At 42.6% G+C, this 21,346-nt stretch overlaps 2 protein-coding genes and 1 non-coding gene across 10 annotated transcripts in view; all 3 read left to right on the forward strand.

Moving 5' to 3' along the window:
* SPECC1 (sperm antigen with calponin homology and coiled-coil domains 1) overlaps positions 1-7,567 on the forward strand; it is a 326,271-nt gene extending 318,704 nt beyond the window's left edge. For all 8 annotated transcript variants that reach the window (XM_039476154.2, XM_074388311.1, XM_074388314.1 and 5 more), the window contains one exon: positions 2,661-7,567. In XM_039476154.2, the coding sequence (XP_039332088.1) occupies positions 2,661-2,750 (90 nt within the window). In that variant the 3' untranslated portion in view covers positions 2,751-7,567. The remainder of the gene's footprint in view (positions 1-2,660) is intronic.
* An 85-nt stretch (positions 7,568-7,652) lies between these two features.
* CCDC144A (coiled-coil domain containing 144A) overlaps positions 7,653-21,346 on the forward strand; it is an 81,133-nt gene continuing 67,439 nt past the window's right edge. Inside the window, 2 exon segments of the mRNA XM_074387997.1 lie at positions 7,653-9,716; positions 20,076-20,143. Of these exon segments, the coding sequence (XP_074244098.1) occupies positions 9,445-9,716; positions 20,076-20,143 (340 nt within the window). The 5' untranslated portion in view covers positions 7,653-9,444.
* Positions 18,576-18,680, forward strand: LOC141581951 (U6 spliceosomal RNA). Its single transcript, XR_012514775.1, has one exon. It is a non-coding gene; the product is annotated as a U6 spliceosomal RNA (small nuclear RNA).

A 21,346-nucleotide genomic window follows, 5' to 3' on the forward strand; every position in this document is an offset into this window, starting at 1 on the left:
CTTTGGGATTTTCTAAACAATTATGTCATCTGCAAATAAAGACAGTTTTATGTCTTCCTTTCCAGTCTGCATGCCATTTATTTATTTTTCATGCCTTTTTGCACTTGCAGTACAGTTTTGGGTTATTTTGGGTTTTGTGTTTTTTGTTGTTGTTGTTGTTTGTTTTTTTGAGCAGAGTCTTGTCTGTCACCCAGGCTGGAGTAAAATGGCATGATCTTGGCTCACTCAACTTCCGCCTCCTGGGTTCAAGTGATTCTCCTGCCTCAGCCTCCTTAGTAACTGGGATTACTGGTGCCCGCCATCATGCCCAGCTAATTTTTCTTTTTTTTTGTAGCGATGGGGTTTTGCCATGTTGATCAGGCTGGTCTTGAACTCCTGACCTGAGGTGATCCCTTTGCCTCAGCCTCCCAAAGTGCCGGAATTACCTATAGCCCAGTACAGTTTTAAACAGGACAAATGAGAAAGGGTATCCTTGCCTTGTTCCTGATTTTATGGGGGGAGTGTTAAAGTCCTTCACCATTAAGTATGATATGAGTTGTCAGTTTTTTGTACCTATTCTCTATTAGGTAAAAGAGGTTCCCTTCTATTCCTAGTTGTTGAGGGTTACCACGTATTAAAACTGTCTTGGTTGTGGAATTTTGTGTAATGCTTTTTCTTCATCTGTTGATTTGATCATGTGGTTTTTCTCATTCAGTTATTTAAGGTGATGAATTACATCAGTGTACAAATGTTGAACCAGCCTTGTGTTCCTGGGATAAACCTCATTTGATCATGATTTATTATACTTTTACAGATTAATGGAATCAGTTCAGTGTGTACTCGTGAGAAACTGGCATGTAGATTTCCTGTAATGTTTGTGCCTAGTTTTGGTATCCAGATAATGTTGATATCACAGAATGAGTAGGGAAGTGTTCTTTCCTCTTCCATGTTTTGAAGAGATTGTGTAGAATTGGTATTATTTCTTCCTTAAGTATTTGATGGAATTCACAAGTGAAATCATCTTGTTCTGGTATCTTTTGGAGGGTCTTAATTACTAATTCAAAAAAATGTCATGCACTATAAGATTGTTACTAATGCAGCATACTCTGTCTTCTGAAGTGTACAAAATATACTTTCAAAAATTCTCAAATGTGACGTTAACAATGTACTAAATATTTTTAGTTCAATTATTATGAAGTTCAAGCATGTAAGATTGTCTGCTCACGACCGAGTTATTGATTGAACTTCTGAGTCATCCCTGAGACTAAAAACACACCCTTTCCATCATACAGAGGAAAGTGTACAGTGTGCTCTCTCTCTTGCATTCGTAGCCATCCCTTTTCCCAGAGCTCATCTGTCTCCCAAATTGCATGCTGAGTTCTTCATCACTTTCTTTCTGTAAGTCATGTTCGTAACCCTCCTTGGTACGGATTTTAACTTGCCAGGCCTCAGTCTGTGTGCAGTCATGACTACAGCAGTGTAGGTAGAAGGAGACATTCTATCCTTGTGTGAAAGTTTGTTGTTTTTTTTAATTGTCCTGCATGGAATGTTCTACCAACTCCTCTTCCACTCCTTTCCATAACTAGTGATATGCTGATAATTTTTTAGCATCACCAGGGAGCAGAATAGGTGAAGTCTGTTCAGATGTTGAATCAGGGGACAGATGTGCTAAGTTCAGCCTTACTTTTCCATGGCATCTCTGCTTCTGGCTTTACATCAAGGTCCTTTCCTACTATTCTCTGGTAATCGCACAGGAATCCAAATTCAACCCCAAAGTTAATTACTAAATATGTCCAGTGGCACAAATTTCAGAAAAGTTTGGCTGAGTGCCTGACAGGATGCCTACCCTCTTGCCCTTCCCTTTCTGGCCTGGACTTTATGCATGTTCATCACAAGCTTACTGCAAAATGAACAAAAATAAATCAGCCTATCAAAACCAGCAAATGAGCAAAAGTAAAAATAAAAATAAGCAGAAAATTCACCAAACTATATTAAATTTTTAAAAAAATGTTAAATGGTAACACAATGCTGGTAAAACAATTACATTTGAAATTGGTTCAAGACTTTTGTGATAATCCCACTCTCAGGAATTTATCTTGAGGGACTAGTTTGACAGAAGGAAACAATCTTGCACAAAGATGCTTATCGCAAAGTCTGTGGTGGCGACGAGATGAGCATACACTGCACTCCATGTCCCTTGTGGACAGCAGTTTCCCTGAATAGTGCGCATCCACTAGAACGGCAGCCCGCAGAGTAGCATAGCAGCACGGGAACCCAGGTGTGAAATGCTCAGTCCATGTAACAGCACGTGCACTGTGCTGGGAGCCTGGGGAATTAGAGGTGCGGATTCAAATGTAATTTAGAAACTTGGAAATCATTTTAACAGTGAAATTATGGGTGACTTGCTTTTTAAAACTTGTTAAATGCTGTCCTATGGTTAAGAGATGAAAGTGGTGGGAAATCATGTTTTCCATTTTTGGAAAGGGACAGTCTCTCCTGAATAAGTGGGAGGAAAGGGCCTTTAATTTATCACTTTCAGCAGCGCCTGTGCTGGCCTTCACGTTCTGTGTAAGTGGAGGGTTTCCAAGCAGTGTAAGCCCTAACCTGGATTGAAGTCCCAGAGGGGAAGGGGTCTGTGATGTCCTGCCTTGTGATCTGTCCCCCATTTCTTTCCCCTGCAGGAACTCAGCGAGATGCTCTACACGGACCGGCCCGACTGGCAGAGCGTGATGCAGTATGTGGCCCAAATCTACAAGTACTTTGAGACGTAACCCTGGAGGGCCCAGAGCAGCCACCACTGCCACCTGCTGCAGCGCCTGATCACTGTCCACTGACCCTGCTTTGCCCACCACCCAGCTGCCTAGACTTCAAAGACAGGCTCAATCCAAGTGGACCCACACCCAAATAAGAAACAGAATGGGTCCCACGGTGTACCTGTCTCAAATGCAAACCCAGCTGGACTGTAAATTGGGGACACTTTGTTCTCCCTTGGGATGCTTCTAAAGAGGGCAGCCTCCCTCCTTCCAGACCAAGACCCCACACCCAGGATTGTTTTGCTGATTACGCTGGGTGACTGAACACATCATCTGCAGAAATTCAGACAAACAGCAACTCCAAATCAGTCTTTTGGTTTTGTTGTTTAAAATATCCTGGCTTCGCCTTTATGAAACCTTTGCCCTTGGCTGGGTGTGGTAGCTCGTGGCTGTAATCGCAGCACTTTAGGAAGCCAAGGCAGTTAGGATAATTTGAGCCCAGGAGTTTAAGGCTGTAGTGAGCTATGAGCATATGACTGCACTCCAGCCAGTGTGAAAGAGCCAGGCCCTGTTTCAAAAAAACAATAAACAAAAAGCAAAACTTTGCCCCTATAAACCTTCCCTCCTTTCCCCCTTCCAAAATAAAAACCAGCAGAACACAAAAAATAAACATTTATTCCAGGGCAACCTGGAAGCATGTGCTCGCTCAGCCTTTTGGGGAGAGGTGGGAGTTCTAGGTAGCAATGTTAACACCTAGAACTTGATTTATTTTTAGTTCTCACAGTTCCTTATTTGGTTCATTGTAGCAAAAGGAAAGCCTGTGAGAATGCAAGAGAGCCCCTGGCTGCTTTGCTGGAAGGTCCCTGGGAGGTGCCCCACACCTCTGCCCACCACAGTCTGTGTGGTCCCGAGCGGCTGGCAGCTTTCACACTAGGGAAAATGCAGTCCTCATTGGCCCCACCTTTGTCCTCCCATTCGTTCACACCCACACAGGCTTGTTCCCCACAGCACTTGACAGGAGGTCGTGTGTGTGGGAATGGCCTGTGTCTGCTTTGCAGGGTTGAGCAGGCTGAGGGCACGTGCTTCTGGGGATGCTGGGCTGACAGCAAATCCCGACAGTATTTCAGCTCTGGACTGACTTGGCCTTTCAGTGCTTCCCCAGGCCTCATGTTGGCATGGGAAAAAGAAGCCTTTGGGGGTGGGTGGTGAGGACCCATTTATAATTAACAAAGAAGAATGTAGTTGCTCCTGACACCCTACTGGTCTCCTCAAGTGACAGCAGAGCCCTTCCCAGAGCTGCCCCAGTTCCTCAGAAGAGCTCGGTCTGGCCTGGGTGCCCATCTGGTGGCTCTGCGGTGTTCTGGGCAGATCTATGTGCGCTACACAGCGAGTAAGGGTGTGGCTCATACAGGTGGTTGAGGAAAATGAGTATTGCCCATCCCTTGCTGTTTTAAGTGTCAAATAGCCTGTTAGTGCCCCTCCAACAAAGGTTTATCCTTCCAGTGAGTCACCGTGAATGACAGTGACTACCATTACTACTCAAAGTGCATCTCTGATTGCTGATCTGAGCCACTGGTTCAGAGCCAAGTTCTAGAGGCTGCAGGTCCAGCCCCTTATCATTCCTGGAGAAGCAGGAGCTCAGTCCCTAGCTTCAAGCCAGACCTTTGCAAAGGTGGCAGCTGGCTGCACGGGTCAGGGGATCCCTGATTCTCAAGCCACCTTGAGACGAGAGACTCCGCCCCAGCCCTGTGAGTGCATCCTAGCTGCGGCTCTGCAGCAGAACCTGCAGGGCACCCTTTTGAAAACTCTTGGCTGCCCCAGTTGGTTGTATCAGAATGTATGGAATGGGACCAGAGATGCAGTCTACATCTCTGGTTCTTTAGGCGACTGAAGCACAGTTGCGTGGAGAACCACTGAGGGTCAGATACCTTTCCCTGGCAGCCCCAGGCAGGCAGCCTGCCGGAGCTCCTGAGCAGCTTTTTGGCAATGGTCATTACATCACCCATGCCTTTGTATTTAAATGAAACTTGAGATGCAGTCAGAACCAATTCAACCTGTAAGTTATTACTTCTGCTGCTTCAGGCACTTGTCTGAAGCATTTTTTATTAACCCTGCATTTCTACTTTGCCCACCAGTAAAGTGGGGGAAAGTAATATCCAAAGTAGTTGAGTTGAGCTGGAATTACTCCAGGGTTTTATGTTGGGAGGCAGTTGCTGCATTGGGATACCCAGAGTGGGGGTAGGTGTTTTCTGAGATTGGCCCGGTTTTTCATTTTTATTTTTATTTTTTGAGACGGAATTTCATTCTTAGTGCCCAGGTTGGAGTGCAGTGGCACGGTCTCAGCTCACTGCAACCTCTGCCTCCCAGGTTTAAGCAGTTCTCCTGCTTCAGCCTCCTAAGTATCTGGGTTTACAGGTGTCACTACTACACCTGGCTACTTTTTTTGTATTTTTAGTAGAGGGGGTTTCACCATGTTGGCAAGGCTGGTCTTGAACTCCTGACTGCAAGTGATCCACCCGCCTCAGCTTCCCAAAATGCTGGGATTACGGGCGTGGGCCCCCGTGCCTGGCTGTTTTTTGTTTGTTTGTTTTTTGAGACAGAGTCTTGCTCTGTTGCTCAGGTTGGAGTGCCAGTGGCGCTATTTCAGCTCACTCAGGTATGAGTCACCACACCTGGCCTGTGATTGGCTCTGTTTTGAGTGATTACATGTAAACCATCTAGAACCAACTTTGGGCAATGGTGGTGTGGTTTCCCTCCCTCCACGCTGGGGCCATACCAGCCCCTCTGCAATGGGAGCCCAAGTTGCCAATCACTGTGGCCAAACTTCCCATTTTTGTCTGTATCCTGCTCTAGATTAAAAAGAAGGAAAGAAACATGAAAGGCCATGTGCAATTTATTTTTATAATTTAAGGAGATTCCCCAACTACCATTTTCTCTGCCAATGAGTGTGCATGTAAAAGAGGAATGCCATGTTCTGTCCATAGAAATACACATGGTGGTCAGGCATAGTGGCTCATGCCTGTAATCTCAGCACTTTGGGAGGCTGAGGTGGGAGGACTGCTTGAGCCCAGGATTTTGAGACCAGCCTGGGCAACATGACAAGACTCTGACTCCATTTAAAAAAAAAAAAATTTTTTTTTTTTTAAAGCGTCTCACTCCGTCGCCCAGGCTGTAGTGCAGTGGCATGATCGCGGCTCACCACAACCACCGCCTCCCAAATTCGAGCAAGTCTCTTGCCTCAGCCTCCTGAGTAGCTGGGATTACAGGCACATGCCACCAAGCCTGGCAAATTTTTGTATTTTTATTAGAAACAGGGTTTCACCTTGTTGGCCAGGCTGGTCTTGAACTCCTGACCTCAAGTGATCTGCCTGCCTCAGCCTCCCAAAGTGCTAGGATTACAGGTACTGTGCCTGGCCCAAATTTTTTTTTTAAATTAGTTGAGTACAATGATACATACCTGTAGTCTCAGCTGCTTGGGAGGCTGAGGCAGGAGCATCACTGAGCCCAGGAGTTGGAGGCTGCAGTAAGCTGTGTTGTGCCACTGTACTCTGGCCTGGGCAAAAAAGCGAAACCATGTCACACACAGAAAAGAAATACACACGATGTTTAGGGGAAGGGCAGGTTCTGCTGGGGTCCTGGAGCTGTGACTCATGGCCTCAGGACTTTAGGAATAGGCCTTCTAGCACAGCAGCAAGTAGGCTCCCCTAAGCCATTGGCTGGCATGGAGGTGCAGGATCTGGGGGAGGCAGTCCCACCACAGCTAGGCCAAGGGGTAGGGTTTTTAGGTCTGTTTTTAACAGAGCTTAGAGCACCAGGTGAAGGTAGAAAGTTGATAAATTGGGAAAACAAAGGTGAGCATCTTATACTTTCTTTAGCAGAGTATGCCATTCCCAGTTTCTGTCCTGAGACTTTCAGAGGCCACAACAACCACGTTTCTTTCCATCTTCCCTCAGCCAGTACATAGTCATTTAAAATTCTTTGGTTGTTCTGCAGATTCTTTTTTTAATGTGTAAATTTTACATGAAAAGACATCTGCAAAATGCAAGCCCCAGTAGAGTGGGGGAGTTTTTCAAGGCAAGAAGTTGCCGTTCTCTGCATTGAACATGGACTGAACTTTTCCTGTCTGATTGTAGCCCATGGCCCCCGCCTTGTGGGGGTAACATTCTCAGGAACTTCTCTTGTCCTAGCCCTTCTCATTTCAAAAACAATATTAGTCTTTTGTTTCCCTTTTTCATTCAGTTGTTTTTACAACTTTTGTAGAGACCGACCCAAGTAGATGCTGGTGGGTGTTGGACAAAAACACACATCCCCAGGGGCAGGCCATCCAGTGGTGAGGAATCTCTCCCACATTCTCTTCCCTGCTGCCCAGAGAGAGTCCCTTAGTCTCCCCCTCCTCCTCCCCACTGAGGGGCAGCTTGTGGAGCTGGAGGACTCAGGCCCCTAGATATAGAACCCCCGCAAAGTCCAGCAATAGTTCTCACCCTTCCAAAGCTCGAGTGCCACTTTGAGATGACCTACCAGTGACATGCAGTGAAGGATATAACCTCACAGCCTTTTTAGAAGCATTTCAAATAGCTACCAATGCCACTGGGCATTTCACTCCTCTAACCCAGGTTAGAGTTTTGCTAAATCTGTAGCATCCTGAGTAGCATACTAATATTAACTACATTAGTTGAATGCAGTTGATACATCTGTGGCCTCGTGTCTATAAAGAGCACACTAGATTGTACTCAGCACTGTTAGGATATGACATGCTTATTCGATGTCTTTATTCACAGGAGAGTCTATGATAAATGACTAATATTTCTAATAAATATATTTTGTTTCTGTCTGATGATTTTTTCCCCTTGGCGACATTTATCATTAATATTTTCTCAAAGTGCCATGCTTACACTGAGTCTGTTTTCAAACCAGCATCTTCATCCATCTTCAATACAGCTCCGCTGTATTCCTTGTTGGGTCACAGCCTTCACTGCAGCTGCTCTTGCAGGTTGTGCTGGAATTTTCCACAGAGGACTGGGGTCCTGGCTTCTCCGCCTCCCGTTCCCAGCTTTCTTGCTGAGGCCACAGGCTCATGTGAAGATTGCCTTTCAAGGCCTACCCAGGATGCTGCTGAGCTGTGCAGATGTGCACACAATATGTGCAATGTCATACGTGTGACTAAATGCCAACTGAGACCCTGGAAACCACTTGCAGGGGGAATTATGCCAAGAGTGAGGAGGCAAGGTGAAGATAGTTTTTAAAATGATTGCTTCCTTACCCCTCCCTAGTTCATGTTTTCTTATACATAATTACATTTCTTCCTTGCTATACTACAAATCCCTAATTTTAGTTGGTCAGACATGGATTTGAGACTGAGCTCCCATCTCCACGGCTGCAGCACCTGATTAAAGCCGCCTTCTGTGGCAATACTCATCTCTGTAATTGGCTCTCTGTGGGTGAGCAAAGCAGGACCTAGGCTAATGCCCCGAGGCGTCAGTGACAAAATCTGTTTTTCATAATGCGATCTATCTTCACTGTCCTCAATTAGTATTTGAATACTTTCTAGAGCCTCCTTTGTCACTTTTTGAGAGGCAGTCTTGCTCTGTCGCCCAGGCTGAAGTGCAGTGGTGCAATCTTGGCTCACCGCGACCCCCGCCTACTGGGTTGAAGCGATTCTCCTGTCTCAGCCTCCCAAGTAGCTAGGATTACAGGTGCGGGCTGGCCTCGAACTCCTAACCTCAAGTGATCCGCCCGCCTCGGCCTCCCAAAGTGCTGGGATAAAGGTGTGGGCCACGGGCTGCAGGGACAGGACGGACTAGAGACGAGCGACCCCAGCGGCACCCGGCATTCCCCGGCCCAACCGGGTCGCCGGCCGCACGGCCCCTCGGCAGATGCGCGGCGGCTGCGGCTCAGAGCGGGGAGCGGCTGCTCGGCCCCATCCCCAGGCAGCGGAATGCCCAGAACGGGTCCCGTGGCTCGGGCGGGCCGTGGCGTCGGGCAGGCCCTTCCCGCGGGGCGGGCGGCTCGCTTGGACCCGGCCGCCTGACTCCGCTTGTGTCCTGGCAGCGATGACTCTGGGGCAGCTCCGCTGCGGTGGCTAGCCCGGGGCGGCCAAGCGATGGCGGCACAGGGGCGGGAACTGGTCCGCACGCCTGAACTGAGCAAGCCGAGGAGCAGGGGCGCGGCGGCGCTGTGAGGAGGCACTCCCTGAGGACAGGCGGGCTGGACGCCGCCGCCCCGAAGGACCCGCCAGCCCTGGCCGGCGCCGCAGCTGCAGCGCCACCTGTAGGCCAAGGAGTTTTCTCCGGGAGGCGGGGGCCTGTGCGCGCAGGTGCAGTGACGTCACAGGTGCCTGAGCACGTGCGGTGACGTCACACGCGCTGGCTTGGCGTCACCCACGAGCCTTGGCGTTACCCATGAGGCTTGGCGGTGGTCGCTTGGCTTGGCAGTTACCCATGAGGCTTGGCGTTACCCGTGAGGCTTGGCGGTGGTCGCTTGGCCTGGCTGTTACTTGGCTTGGCGGTGGTCGCTTGGCTTGACATTTATTGCGTGGCTCGGCGGTGCTCGTTTCACTAAGTGGAAACCTCGGGCTTTCCTCCTGGGAGGTTGTGGCCAAGGCAGTAACTCGCTCCTGTTGGCCTCCTGGGGTGGAGAAAAGCGAGGAGGGGCGGGGGAGGACGGGGAAGGGCGGGGAGGGCCCGAGGGGTCTTCGAAGGCGGCAGTCTCCGCCATGAGGAAGACATTTAGAGGCGGGAGCCCGGAGGACCGGTGGTCCTCGGGCTCCCTCACCAGCTGGCGGCGCGACAGCTCGGGCGGCGGAAGGGAGCACGGTGAGGACGGCCTCGCCCCGCCTCGGGGCTGCTTCGCCCCGCCTCGGTACCGCGTCCGCCTGGAAGATCTCGACGAGCTCCACAGAGCTGCCTGGCAGGGCGACGTCCCCGGGGTGGAGCGCGTCCTGGCGCCCGGAGGCCCCGGCGTGGACGAGAGGGACAAGAAGCAGAGGTAATGGCCGGGCGAAGGAGGCGGGCGCGCCGTCCTGTCGGGGACCCCGGCTTTCTGGTGCCCGCAGGCTCCACGGCACCCCGATGGGGAAACCTCGGAGGGGTCGGGGGCCCAGGCCTCTCCGTGAGTCGGGGGCAAATATACATGGTTATTACTATTGCAGAAGTGTTGCTCCGCTTTACGGGAGTTTTCTTTAAAAATATTGTACTTCTCAACTATGTTTATCCGTTTAATCAATGTATTCGTCAAACACAAGCTGAATGGCTGTTATGTATATTATATCGCTCAGGTTTCTTCCATCCTTAAAAACTTCGTGTTTAGCTGCCCAGCCTGAGTAAGCCTGAGAGATTTAGAATTGGAGTATTAGGACTTAATCTCAGTGGAAGCTTTTTCTCCCCCCTTTCAAAGAAAAGCATTTCCGAAGGTAGAAAAGAGTAAAAGGTAAACTTTAACTGCCCTTTTGAAAATATATAACAGTCTTATGTACTAATGTTAATCATTGGGAATGCCTGATTTACATGCATTATATAAATCTAAGTATTGAATAAAATGAGCCATGCCTATTCATCTGAACCCTGAGTTTCTTCCTTTGGCTTAAAGTTTTTTTTGAAAATCAAAGTAAGAATTATTTTGTTTTAAAAATTTATTATGCTTTTTATCTCAGCCCTCTTTTTTTTCATAGTACTTTTAAGAACTAAAATAAACGCCAGTCATATGATTAGAACTGCCCAACTGCTCTGGACCTGTTGTATATACCATATTCTACTTAAGGTAAGGCAGCGTGGATTGTTTGATGCCCATTATTTTATGTGTCAATAAGAATTATTTAGATGCTGCCAATTATAGTTGTGATAAATTATGAATTGCAAGGAGAATCCCAATGTCAGAATTGTTAAAATATGAGAAAAGGAACATCTTGGAATGATAATACAGCGTTACTTCTAATCTTTAAACATACCTCAAAAGTATGTATAATCGTATTATTTTGCTTAATCAAAATGTTTAAGTAGTAGTATTATTAAAATTAGAATATCTAACAGTTACTGAGCATTTATGCTAGGAACTGTTCTGAATTCTTTGCATAGATTCTCATAGAAGCATCATAGTGATGCCCAGAACATCACTGTGGACCGCTACTATTTTAATTTCCATTTTATTGTTGAGGAAACTGAGGCCCAAAAAGGCCAACAGGAAGTGACAGATCTTAAAGTAGGATTTCAGCTGGAGGTGAACTGAATCCAGAGACGAAGTGTTTTCTATTCAAATAAGCTACATTTCATTAATGTAGTGAATAATAAGAGCTGGTAAATACTGTGCTTTCTTCACAGGAAAATTAAATACTTGTTTTAAAGACAGAGGACTAACATTCTATCCAGTGCTAAGGACTTATGTGGATCATTGTACGTTTTCAGATAGTACAGTACAATTTCCTAAAAAGTCTTCTTACTCTCATAGGACGGCTCTGCATTTAGCATGTGTCAGTGGACATCCAGCAGTGGTAGCTCTCCTAGTGGACAGAAAATGTCGACTTAATTGCTTTGATAGCCACAAGAGGACAGCTCTGATAAAGGTATATAGTAAACAAGTACTTCAGCATGAGACGGATCTGATTACGTAGATTTACTGAGAATCAGCTCGGCTGTAGAGACTCCCACCCAGGCAGCACTGAAGGAAATGACGGCAGAGACCCAGATAGAACAGCAAAGTGGGTCTATCCGGGGGAGCCAGCAGCCTTCCAAACTGAGAGGCTCAGGGGCTGACAGCATTCCAGACTGAAGGCTCCAGGTAGACTCTGACCCACGCATTTAATCTCTCTGGACAGGTGATCATTATTAACAAACAGGTGTTCAGTATTTTCTCATAACACAAAACACACCAAGTAGGCAGCTGGTGCCCGCTTACCACTAATCAAACAACCTAAAAAGTATTCTCCATGAAGGAGCCACTGGGGCAGGGTCAGAAAGCTTAAAGAATTGTTTTAATAGGTGTATGACATTTACATATTGTCCTGCCACTTTGGAATGCCCCAAGTGGTTTTCTACTGGGGTTGAGGGGAGCTGCTAGGTTTTCCTGGCCATCGTTCTTCCTAGCAAACAATATATTCTATCATACACTTAGCATTCATCAATTTTCATAAACTTCACATTTCTCAACAGAATAAAAATGAATTCATCTCATTTAAATGTAACTCATTAGCAAAACCTCTATTTTGAATTCCTAGCATTTGTGATCTATTTCTTGGTCTAATAATGACAGGCCGTACAGTGCCGAGAAGAGGAATGTGCAACTATTTTGCTGGAACAGGGTGCTGATCCAGACCTTCCAGATCTCTACGGCAACACCGCTCTACACTATGCTGTGCATAATGAGGATCGATCACTGGCAGAAAAACTGCTTTTATACAGTACAAATATGGAGGCAAAAAAATGAGGTATAGACCAACCAACTTTATTTTCAAACTATTTGAAATGCATTTGTTTTAACACTGACATATGTAATGGTCAGTTTTCCATATTTGGAAGCTCAAGCATTCCCTGAATGAGAATATTTTGAAATAATTATCTAATATTTCAAATCTTGATACTTTTAAAGCAGCATTAGAGGGCACAGCTTTCTTTTATGCATATATGGTAAATATTTTTAAAAACTGAATTTGTAAAAGTTAATACTTAAAATTTTTTTTTCTTCCCAATTTTTTTTTTTCTAATCTGAAAAACAACACAAGAAAGCAAAATTTGCCTTGGAAATAGACTTTGTCTTAAAACTCCAAGAAAAAACATTTTTTAATAAATAGAAATCTTTCTGCTATTGACAGGGTCGTTAAAAAAAATAACACACGTGCAAGCAGTTTAGCTGTCAGTGACAAAGCTTAGGAGGGCAAAATGGAAAGGGAGAAAAAAGCAACCAGAAATATGAGGGCCAGCTTGGAAGTTAGGTAATTGAGGGAGAATATCAAGGCGACCTTCTTTTAAATGTGTTCTGTTGTTGTTATTACTCTTTCTTTTTTTCTAGTTTATATGTTTAGACAAGGTTTTCTTCAGTTTTGGGGATAATCGGATCATCGTTTTCAGTTTGGAAGAGAGTGAGTTGTGAACATGCCTAAGAATCCAATTTAGGAGGACTCTGAGGAAACAAGATTAGCTGCGACTAGGTGGTGATCAAGTAGGAAACAGCCACTTAGATAAGCGTCTGCGCTCAGCCCTCAAATCTAGAACGCCTTGACGGGAAGGTGGGAGATGCGGAGTTTAGAAATAGCAAAATCAAGGTGCTGCTACTTTTAAATCTGTCTCTTTTCAATACTATTATCCTTACTTTTCTTTCTTTACCTCTGTGGTTGGGAAGTTAAAAGGAATATTATTGATAATATCTATCAGCTTACAGAATACCTTTTCCTTCCCAACATCATAGTCTTTCAGTAAGCAGGGGCTGGCTCCTTTAGGATTTTCTGTCTTTGTTATCATCCAGGTGATTATTGTTTATTGCAAGCAGATTAATCTTTATTACAAGCAGAGTTTTCTCGATTAGAGCTGGCAAACACAACTTTTTTTTTTTTAATTGAAGCTGTTATGGACTATCTCAGTATCTCTGTTAAGTTCACAGAATTTTGAAATAAGATGACAGTTTTAAGCACTGAAAACCATGAAATTAGTAAGAGTACAAATATTGATTCTTTTAATAATTTAGTTTCCGCAGTCATGTGGACGAATTCACAGGTTAACAATCTGGGAAAAATAAATACAAGCAGATTTTAATTGAATAAATATTGGAAAAATTCTTGAAGTGTCAGTGTTTTGGGCCTGTGAGCATTTTTTTTTTTTTTAAGCAACAGGGTCTCACTATGTTGCTCAGGCTGGTCTCAGACTCTTGGGCTCATGTGATCCTCTTGCCTTGGCCTCCCAGAGTGCTGGACTTGCAGGTGTGAGCAACTGTGAGTTTTAATAGCAATTTTTATTACATGTTGGGGCCTGATTTGTTTTGGTAAAACATCTGAAATTAAAGGAAATATTTTACATGCAAATACTTTACACACAACCATTTTGAAACATGTCTATAATAAGTATAAAAACACAAGGGCTGTAGTCTAAATGTGGCCTGCAGATATGTTTAATTTGCCTCCACAAATTGTGTCAAAGTGTAAAATTTAGGAAACTCATGCACAAATCTGGATTTCAGGCTTCTCTTTAAGAATCAAGCCTGTTTTCCCTTGAGCCCATGTCACTGTTCGGTGTGCTGCGACTAGGTTGAGCCCATGTCACTGTTCGGTGTGCTGCGACTAGGTTGCCCTTCGTGTGAGGTGTATGTTCTCTGGTTTGCTGCTGTACCCACCTAGGTACTTCACTCAGGTCACTTCCTTTGCCTTGGTAAGATTTGAGTTTACAGCTCCTGTCTTATGGCATGTTTTGATAAAGATTTGAAGTTTCTCAAAACAGTTTATATTTGTTTATAATATATAGTCTATAGTTTATAGATAGCCCTTAGTAATGGGGTTGAACTTTAGGATTTAGAAGTTGTTTTTTAAAAACTCTTTTGCTTTGTAGATACCACAAAGAGTCGCCTTCCCATCAGCATGCCTGTAAGCCTGTTTGGGTTATTCCTAGCTATAGGTGGCTGGGCTATTCATATTGTAAAAAAAAAAAATTATATTTTTCTCCTCAGCATTGTCCCTTAGAAATGCAAGTGACTTAGTGGCTTTCATTATTATAGAAACAATCCAGATAGATTGATACTAGTTTTATTGATAAGCCATTGTATTTGTATTTACATTTTGCCTAAAATTAAAGATAGTTTTAAGAGGCAATAAAAATGGAAACAAAATTAACAAAGAATTTTAATAGTAGATATGCATTAGGGTCTTAGGATTATAATTAAGAACAGAATTTTATACTGTGCTTTCTAACATCTAAGATAAAAATCTCTCCTCTTGTAGTAGGAGAAAACCCTTGAACCTTCTAATAATAAGCAATGGAAGTTCATTTGAAGCTGATTTCTGTAATTCACAGACCATTTTCTTAGTGACCTATTTGTAGTAAAAGGGCCTGACACTGGGCACTGACATTGGGCATCTGGGATCCTGACACCATCGATAGAAGAGAATTAAGGAAGTTTGTATAACCTGGAAGAAACACCCACCTTTACCGGAAAGCTCTCACCACTGTATTCCCGAAACTCTAAATCCTCAAATGTTAATGTCTGCCACAAAGAAAGTATTGCCAAATAGGAATTAGGCAAAGTTCAAGAGTTTTCTTGAATACTGGATATATAATGTGCTGTTTAATAATATTTCCCAAATGTAGATGATCATGGAATCTTCCTGTTGGGGTACAGTCTATAACTTCTGGTAAAGTATTCTTTGGAATGTAATTTAAGAAACACTGATCTAAAGGCAAATACATTAGATCATTAATTTAGTAAAAATACTTGAAACATTTACTGGTATATCTCAGGGATTGGAAATATGGAGATAAATACAGAGACATTTATAGTGATAAAGAGCCTGCCCTCCAAGAAGCTCTTGGTTTGCATGGGAAGCAATACAACCATTACAATATTCCATGCTAAATGCTGTGATAGAAGCAAATATTTTTGGAGCCAGTAATGTTTGAAGGAAGTTTTGGAGATGACTAGAGTTGATGTGGTGAGGCAGAGGAGGGTGGCCTCTAAGGGAAGGAGCAGTGCATGGGAAAACACAGAGGAGTGAGAAGGAAGAGGCTATTTTTAATTTACTTTCTGTGTTATACATTTAAGTCTATAGGATCTTATGTAAGGTTTCCAGTCCAGTTGAGAAATAAGAATTTTTTTGAATTATAAATTGTTGTTGGTGTATTACAGAATGACCTCACACTACTTCTATTTGCCGTAAGTGGAAAAAGACAACAAATGGTAGAGTTTTTACTGGAGAGAGGAGCAAATTTACTTGCAGTTGATAAGTGTCAGAGGTATGTTCTTTTTTTAACCCTCAGTGTTCTGGAGTGAAAACAGTCACTCAAGTCAGAAATATTAAATTAATAAAAAGATTAATAAAATTATTGGGATATAGTAAAAATATAAACACAAATCATCTGGTGGAAAATTATTTAGACTGGGCGACATGAGTCCTAGTGTATAGGAGGACTCATCTTTTCTTATACTGACTGGTGTTTGTTATTTGTAAGTCGATGTTTTGGGTCATATGATCTTGTGTTAGCTACAGAGGTCTCCTATTAGTTTATTAGTTTTATGGAGTGTGGACTTTTAAATATTTACTTTATGACTCAATACTGAATTTCTTAACCCTTTTATTGTAGTTTTTAATCTCTCCTTCTTACATGCTTTTCTTTTAAACATGCTATGTTAAATAAACATGAATAGAGTTAAAAATAATTTCGTATAAACATCAATAGAGTTAAAAATAATTTTGTCTTGAATAACTCTTTGCTTTATTTCTTTGAAGAATATTAATGTTAGATTATCTCTACATGACTGTTAATTGCCATTACCAGATATGTGGGTGTCCTTTTTCACTTCTAATGTATTTTGATGTTTTTTAAATTGGTATGGGCAGAGGGAGAAAATACAGTTTTCAGTGGATAAACTTTTTCTTTCACGAAGACAACTCATAGATGGATGATAAAGAGAAAATCTGAGTTAGACTTCAGATTCACACAAGACTGAGTTTAAATTCCTAGCTTTCCCATTTACTAGGTGTGTGATCTCGGGATGACTAAATATGTGTAAAAACATATTTACTCATCACCAAATATGTTTTTCTGTATTAAAAGGAGGGTACTAATATATCCTTCCAGTGTGGTTGTGTATGTAAGAAAGATTGTGTGCATAGCATTTAATTCAGTGCCTGGCACATGCTTATCAGTATCAGTAACTGAAACCATTATGACTGCTAGTATTACCATTGTTATTGATATTACTGTTTTTCAGCCTGCAGATAGCTCTCACTTACCTGACCCCTGGCTGATTTTGAATTACAGCATATCAGTCATGGGAAGCAGTGGTGAAATCTTCACTTAAATCTTTGCCTACTTTAGATAAGTGACCTCAGCGTAGTTTCTTGCTCATCGGGGGACTGAAAATTAGTAACTTCTACTATGACATACCCCATTGGGACAAGTGACTTTCTCTTTGTCCCTTCCTTTTAGCCTTGGTGGTAATTTACAAAGATGAACACTTGAGTACCCAAGATGCTGGTGTCTGTTAGTACGAGTAAATGTTTAATTCTACATGGACGGGCAAGCTATTAAGTTGGTAAAGTATATTGAATAAGCTTTTAAAATAGCTTTATTACAGTTCCTAAGGGAGAAGTTATCGCTCTGTCATTTTAGAACAGCCCTCATTCTCGCCGTGCAGTGTGGATCAGCAAACATAGTTAGCCTTCTTCTGCAGCAGAATATTGACATCTTTTCTCAAGATATGTTTGGGAGAACTGCGGAAGATTATGCCATTTTTAATCAGTTTATAGGGTAAGTGTTTACATTAAAAGGCTAGTTAACACCAAATTGAGGTTTAAAATAATTATAATGATTGTATTATATACATCAGGTGAGATTTTATAGTTTGTTTCAGGTAGTTTTGGAGTGGCAATAAATTAGTCCACATCATTAGCCTGAAATCCAGCAAAAGGCCAAACTAGTTAAAAGTAGCAAAGGGTGCAGGCTTCTTTATCTCAGGACTTTTAAGACCTTTATCCTTAGAGATCCTAGCATTGTCCATTTCATTCCAAGTGTAACCCCTATGCATGAGATAAAAATAGTGTCACAGCTTAGGGTTTTCTAATTAGGTATTTGGGTCTTGAAATGTCCAGTTTATCAGAAAATTTTGTACTGTCTTCTGGGGACTGCCTCCTCTACCCTTCTCCTTGAATTTTTTCAGAACCTATGGGGTTCTTTAAGTTTCAGAAGACAACCCTCTTTTGCAAGTCAGAACGAGGGAAGAAAAAGGTCGCTGTAATCATCCTGTTGTTTCCGCTGTCGTTTCTGTTGCTGTGTCATTGCATTCAAACTGGTCCTGCAGTCCAGTAATGGTTGACCTTTGCCACCAGGATGCCCTCAAGTCTTCATGGTGATCCATACATAGATTTCTTTTTTTTTTTTTTTTTTTTTTTGAGACGGAGTTTCGCTCTTGTTACCCAGGCTGGAGTGCAATGGCGCGATCTCGGCTCACCGCAACCTCCGCCTCCTGGGTTCAGGCAATTCTCCTGCCTCAGCCTCCTGAGTAGCTGAGATTACAAGCACGCGCCACCATGCCCAGCTAATTTTTTTGTATCTTTAGTAGAGATGGGGTTTCACCATGTTGACCAGGATGGTCTTGATCTCTTGACCTCGTGATCCACCCGCCTCGGCCTCCCAAAGTGCTGGGATTACAGGCTTGAGCCACCGCACCCGGCCGTACATAGATTTCAAAGTTAAACATTTTTTGCTTCACATACATATGTTTATATGCTCAGGCATTGTTCCCAGCATCCTGCTCTGGCAGCTGAGCCTCCTGGCATTATCCACATACATAGTGAGCCAACTGAACCTTCAACCCTCACTTAGAACCTAGGTGGAGCCAACATCTTAGCTTAGACTTAGCCAAGACCTTTATGTTAAGTTATCCTTTAGGCCCTCGGGTTCAGTTCAAATAATGTTGCAGAAAGAGATAAGTTTCCTTTCTTCATTGCTACCAGGTCTGTACACTGAGGGCCCTGTATATCCAGTATAGTACCTTTTCTTAGATCGTGGAAGGTCCCATATTATCCTTCCCAAGAGTTGTGGCAGGAAGCCATCACCAGAATTCTGAGTCTCAAGTATGTTAGTTGGATATAACAGAGCTAAGCCTCATTCATGACTCATGAGTATCCATGTATAAAAGGAGAGCTTTGTACTTGCTTCAGCAGCAAACATATACTAAAATCGAAACAAAATGCAGAGACAATTAACATGGCCCCTGCATAAGGATGAAGTACAGATCTGTGAAGTGGTCCATATTTTGCACCGTCAATGGAAGTTCATTTGACTATTTGCTGACTAGCTCCAAAGAAACAGTGTGAGTCAAAGCAAATTGGGTGTAACCTAATATTAAAATTGTGATTTTGACTACAAAAATATGCAGTAAGGTGATCTATGGAATGAGAATTGAGCTGGGTAACATGTGGGATGTGTGTGCAAATACATTGTTAGTATGTATCTCAGAAATGAGAGAATGTCAACTTGCATCTCTTTGATGGAACTGAAAAAATAAAAGTAGAATTTTGTTTTCCATGTCAGTTGGAGGTTAACATGGGGATTGAGCATCATTCTAACAAAGATCTGCCAATTCAGAGTTTGAGTCTGGAACAGTAGTCCAAGCTAGGTCTTGAGATCTGTTAGCTTTCTGCCCTTAGTGTGATTGATGAGTTCAGTCGTAGTGGACAGTGATGTTATCTAGTTTGATGAAATAATGTATTTATAAGAAAATTTAGTTACAAACTATGAAATAGTTGTGATGCCCCGAATTATAAACCACAAAGCATGGAACAACTGATAAGCAAAACTAGGACTTAATAACAGTTTCAGAAAACTGCAATGGGAATTTTAGAACCTCTGAAAAAATACACATTGGGAAATAGTTTTGGCAATAAAGTTCAAGAACAAATTATTTCATTACTTCACTGTTTATCTGAGCATTTTCAAAACATTATTTCATTAAATCTTTTTTTTTTTTCTTTTTTTTTTTTTTTTTTTTTTGAGACGGAGTTTTTGCTCTTGTTACCCAGGCTGGAGTGCAATGGCACAATCTTGGCTCACCGCAACCTCCGCCTCCTGGGTTCAGGCAATTCTTCTGCCTCAGCCTCTTGAGTAGCTGGGATTACAGGCACGCACCACCATGCCCAGCTAATGTTTTTTTTGTATTTTTAGTAGAGACGGGGTTTCACCATGTTGACCAGGATGGTCTCGATCTCTTGACCTTGTGATCCACCCACCTCGGCCTCCCAAAGTGCTGGGATTACAGGCTTGAGCCACCGCGCCCGGCCCTATTTCATTAAATCTTTAACAACCTAATGAAATAAGCCAGTGAAATCCTTGCTTTTTAGAAGAACACACTGAGCCTAAGAGAAGCGACTTGTCTGAGAACAAGTAGCTGCTGGTAATAGAGCTAGGACACTTTCCATTATGTCAAGGGAATGTGAGTTAATTGATACTGAGCTATGCTCTCTTCAATTTAGGAGTACTTCATCTTGTTTTCTTCTTTAAAAGCTTGAAGAGAAGTTGGTAGAACTCACAAATTAGTATATAGGATAAAGTTCTGGTATTAACTCTGATATTGTTTGAAATACTCTAAAAATTTAATTGGTATTTTTCGTTTGTTTTAAAATAGTAATTTCATTTATCACATTTTTATCCATAGCATTCAGCAACTAATTTCTGAATATAAGGAAAAACAGACACCTGAAAATCTTCCTCAAAATAACAATCCAGGTAAGACTTCTGATAGTGAATTATTTTTAGTGGTCCTATAGATAAAAAAGTAAGAGTAAGGAAGTTTTGATCATGAAAAGCAGTTTTTTGAAAGCCCTGTGTGTGTAAGTTGCTTGTATATTTTTCTCTTAATTTCTTTCTTGGTAGGTTAGATTTCACAATTATTTAAAAAGTTAATCGCAGGTCATTTATTATCTTAAACAGTATTGTCTGAAAAAAAATTATTTAATTATGGTCCCTAAAATCCTATATGATATATTTGTATAAATAAGAAAAAGATATTTTTAAGTAAGTAAGTTGTATGTTTTCTTTATGGTCACATTATAATGAATTAGACTTGTTATGAAATTGGAACTTCTATTTAATTTTTAAAATAAATGGCTTGTGTTTAGTAAATGAGTATCAATCACAGTTGACTCTTAATAACGTGGGATTTAGGGATGCTTGATCCCCTCTGCATTCAGAAATCTGTGTGTAACTTTTGAGTCCCCCAAGAAGGTGACCAGCAGCTTCTGATAACATAAACAGTCAATTAAGATGTGTTTGATATGGTATATGTATTAATATGCTGTATTCTTAACAAATAAAGGAAGCTAGAGAAATAAACTGTTATTAAGAAAATCATAAGAAAAAGTAAGTTTACTATTCATTAAATGCAAGTGGATCATTATATAACTCTGAATCATAGTCTTCAAGTTGAGTAGGCTAAGGAGGAGGAGAAAGATTGGTCTTTGCTGTCTGAGGTGGGAGAACATCTGCCTATAAGTAGACCCCTGCAGGTCAAACCTGTGTTGTTTAAAGGCTAACAGTATTACATAGTGATTTGTGTCACTAAAGTAACATAAAGTAGTTTCTTTTTTTTTTGAGACGGAGTTTCGCTCTTGTTACCCAGGCTGGAGTGCAATGGCACGATCTCGGCTCACCGCAACCTCCGCCTCCTGGGCTCAGGCAATTCTCCTGCCTCAGCCTTCTAAGTAGCTGGGATTACAGGCACGCGCCACCACGCCCAGCTAGTTTTTTGTATTTTTAGTAGAGACGGGGTTTCACCATGTTGACCAGGATGGTCTCGATCTCTCGACCACGTGATCCACCCGCCTCGGCCTCCCAAAGTGCTGGGATTACAGGCTTGAGCCACTGCGCCCGGCCCATAAAGTAGTTTCAAAACTGGAAAATCAACAATGCCTTTCTGGCACCATAAGC

This window comes from Saimiri boliviensis, chromosome 17 (assembly GCF_048565385.1).
Source record: "Saimiri boliviensis isolate mSaiBol1 chromosome 17, mSaiBol1.pri, whole genome shotgun sequence".
NCBI classification, from domain to species: domain Eukaryota; kingdom Metazoa; phylum Chordata; class Mammalia; order Primates; family Cebidae; genus Saimiri; species Saimiri boliviensis.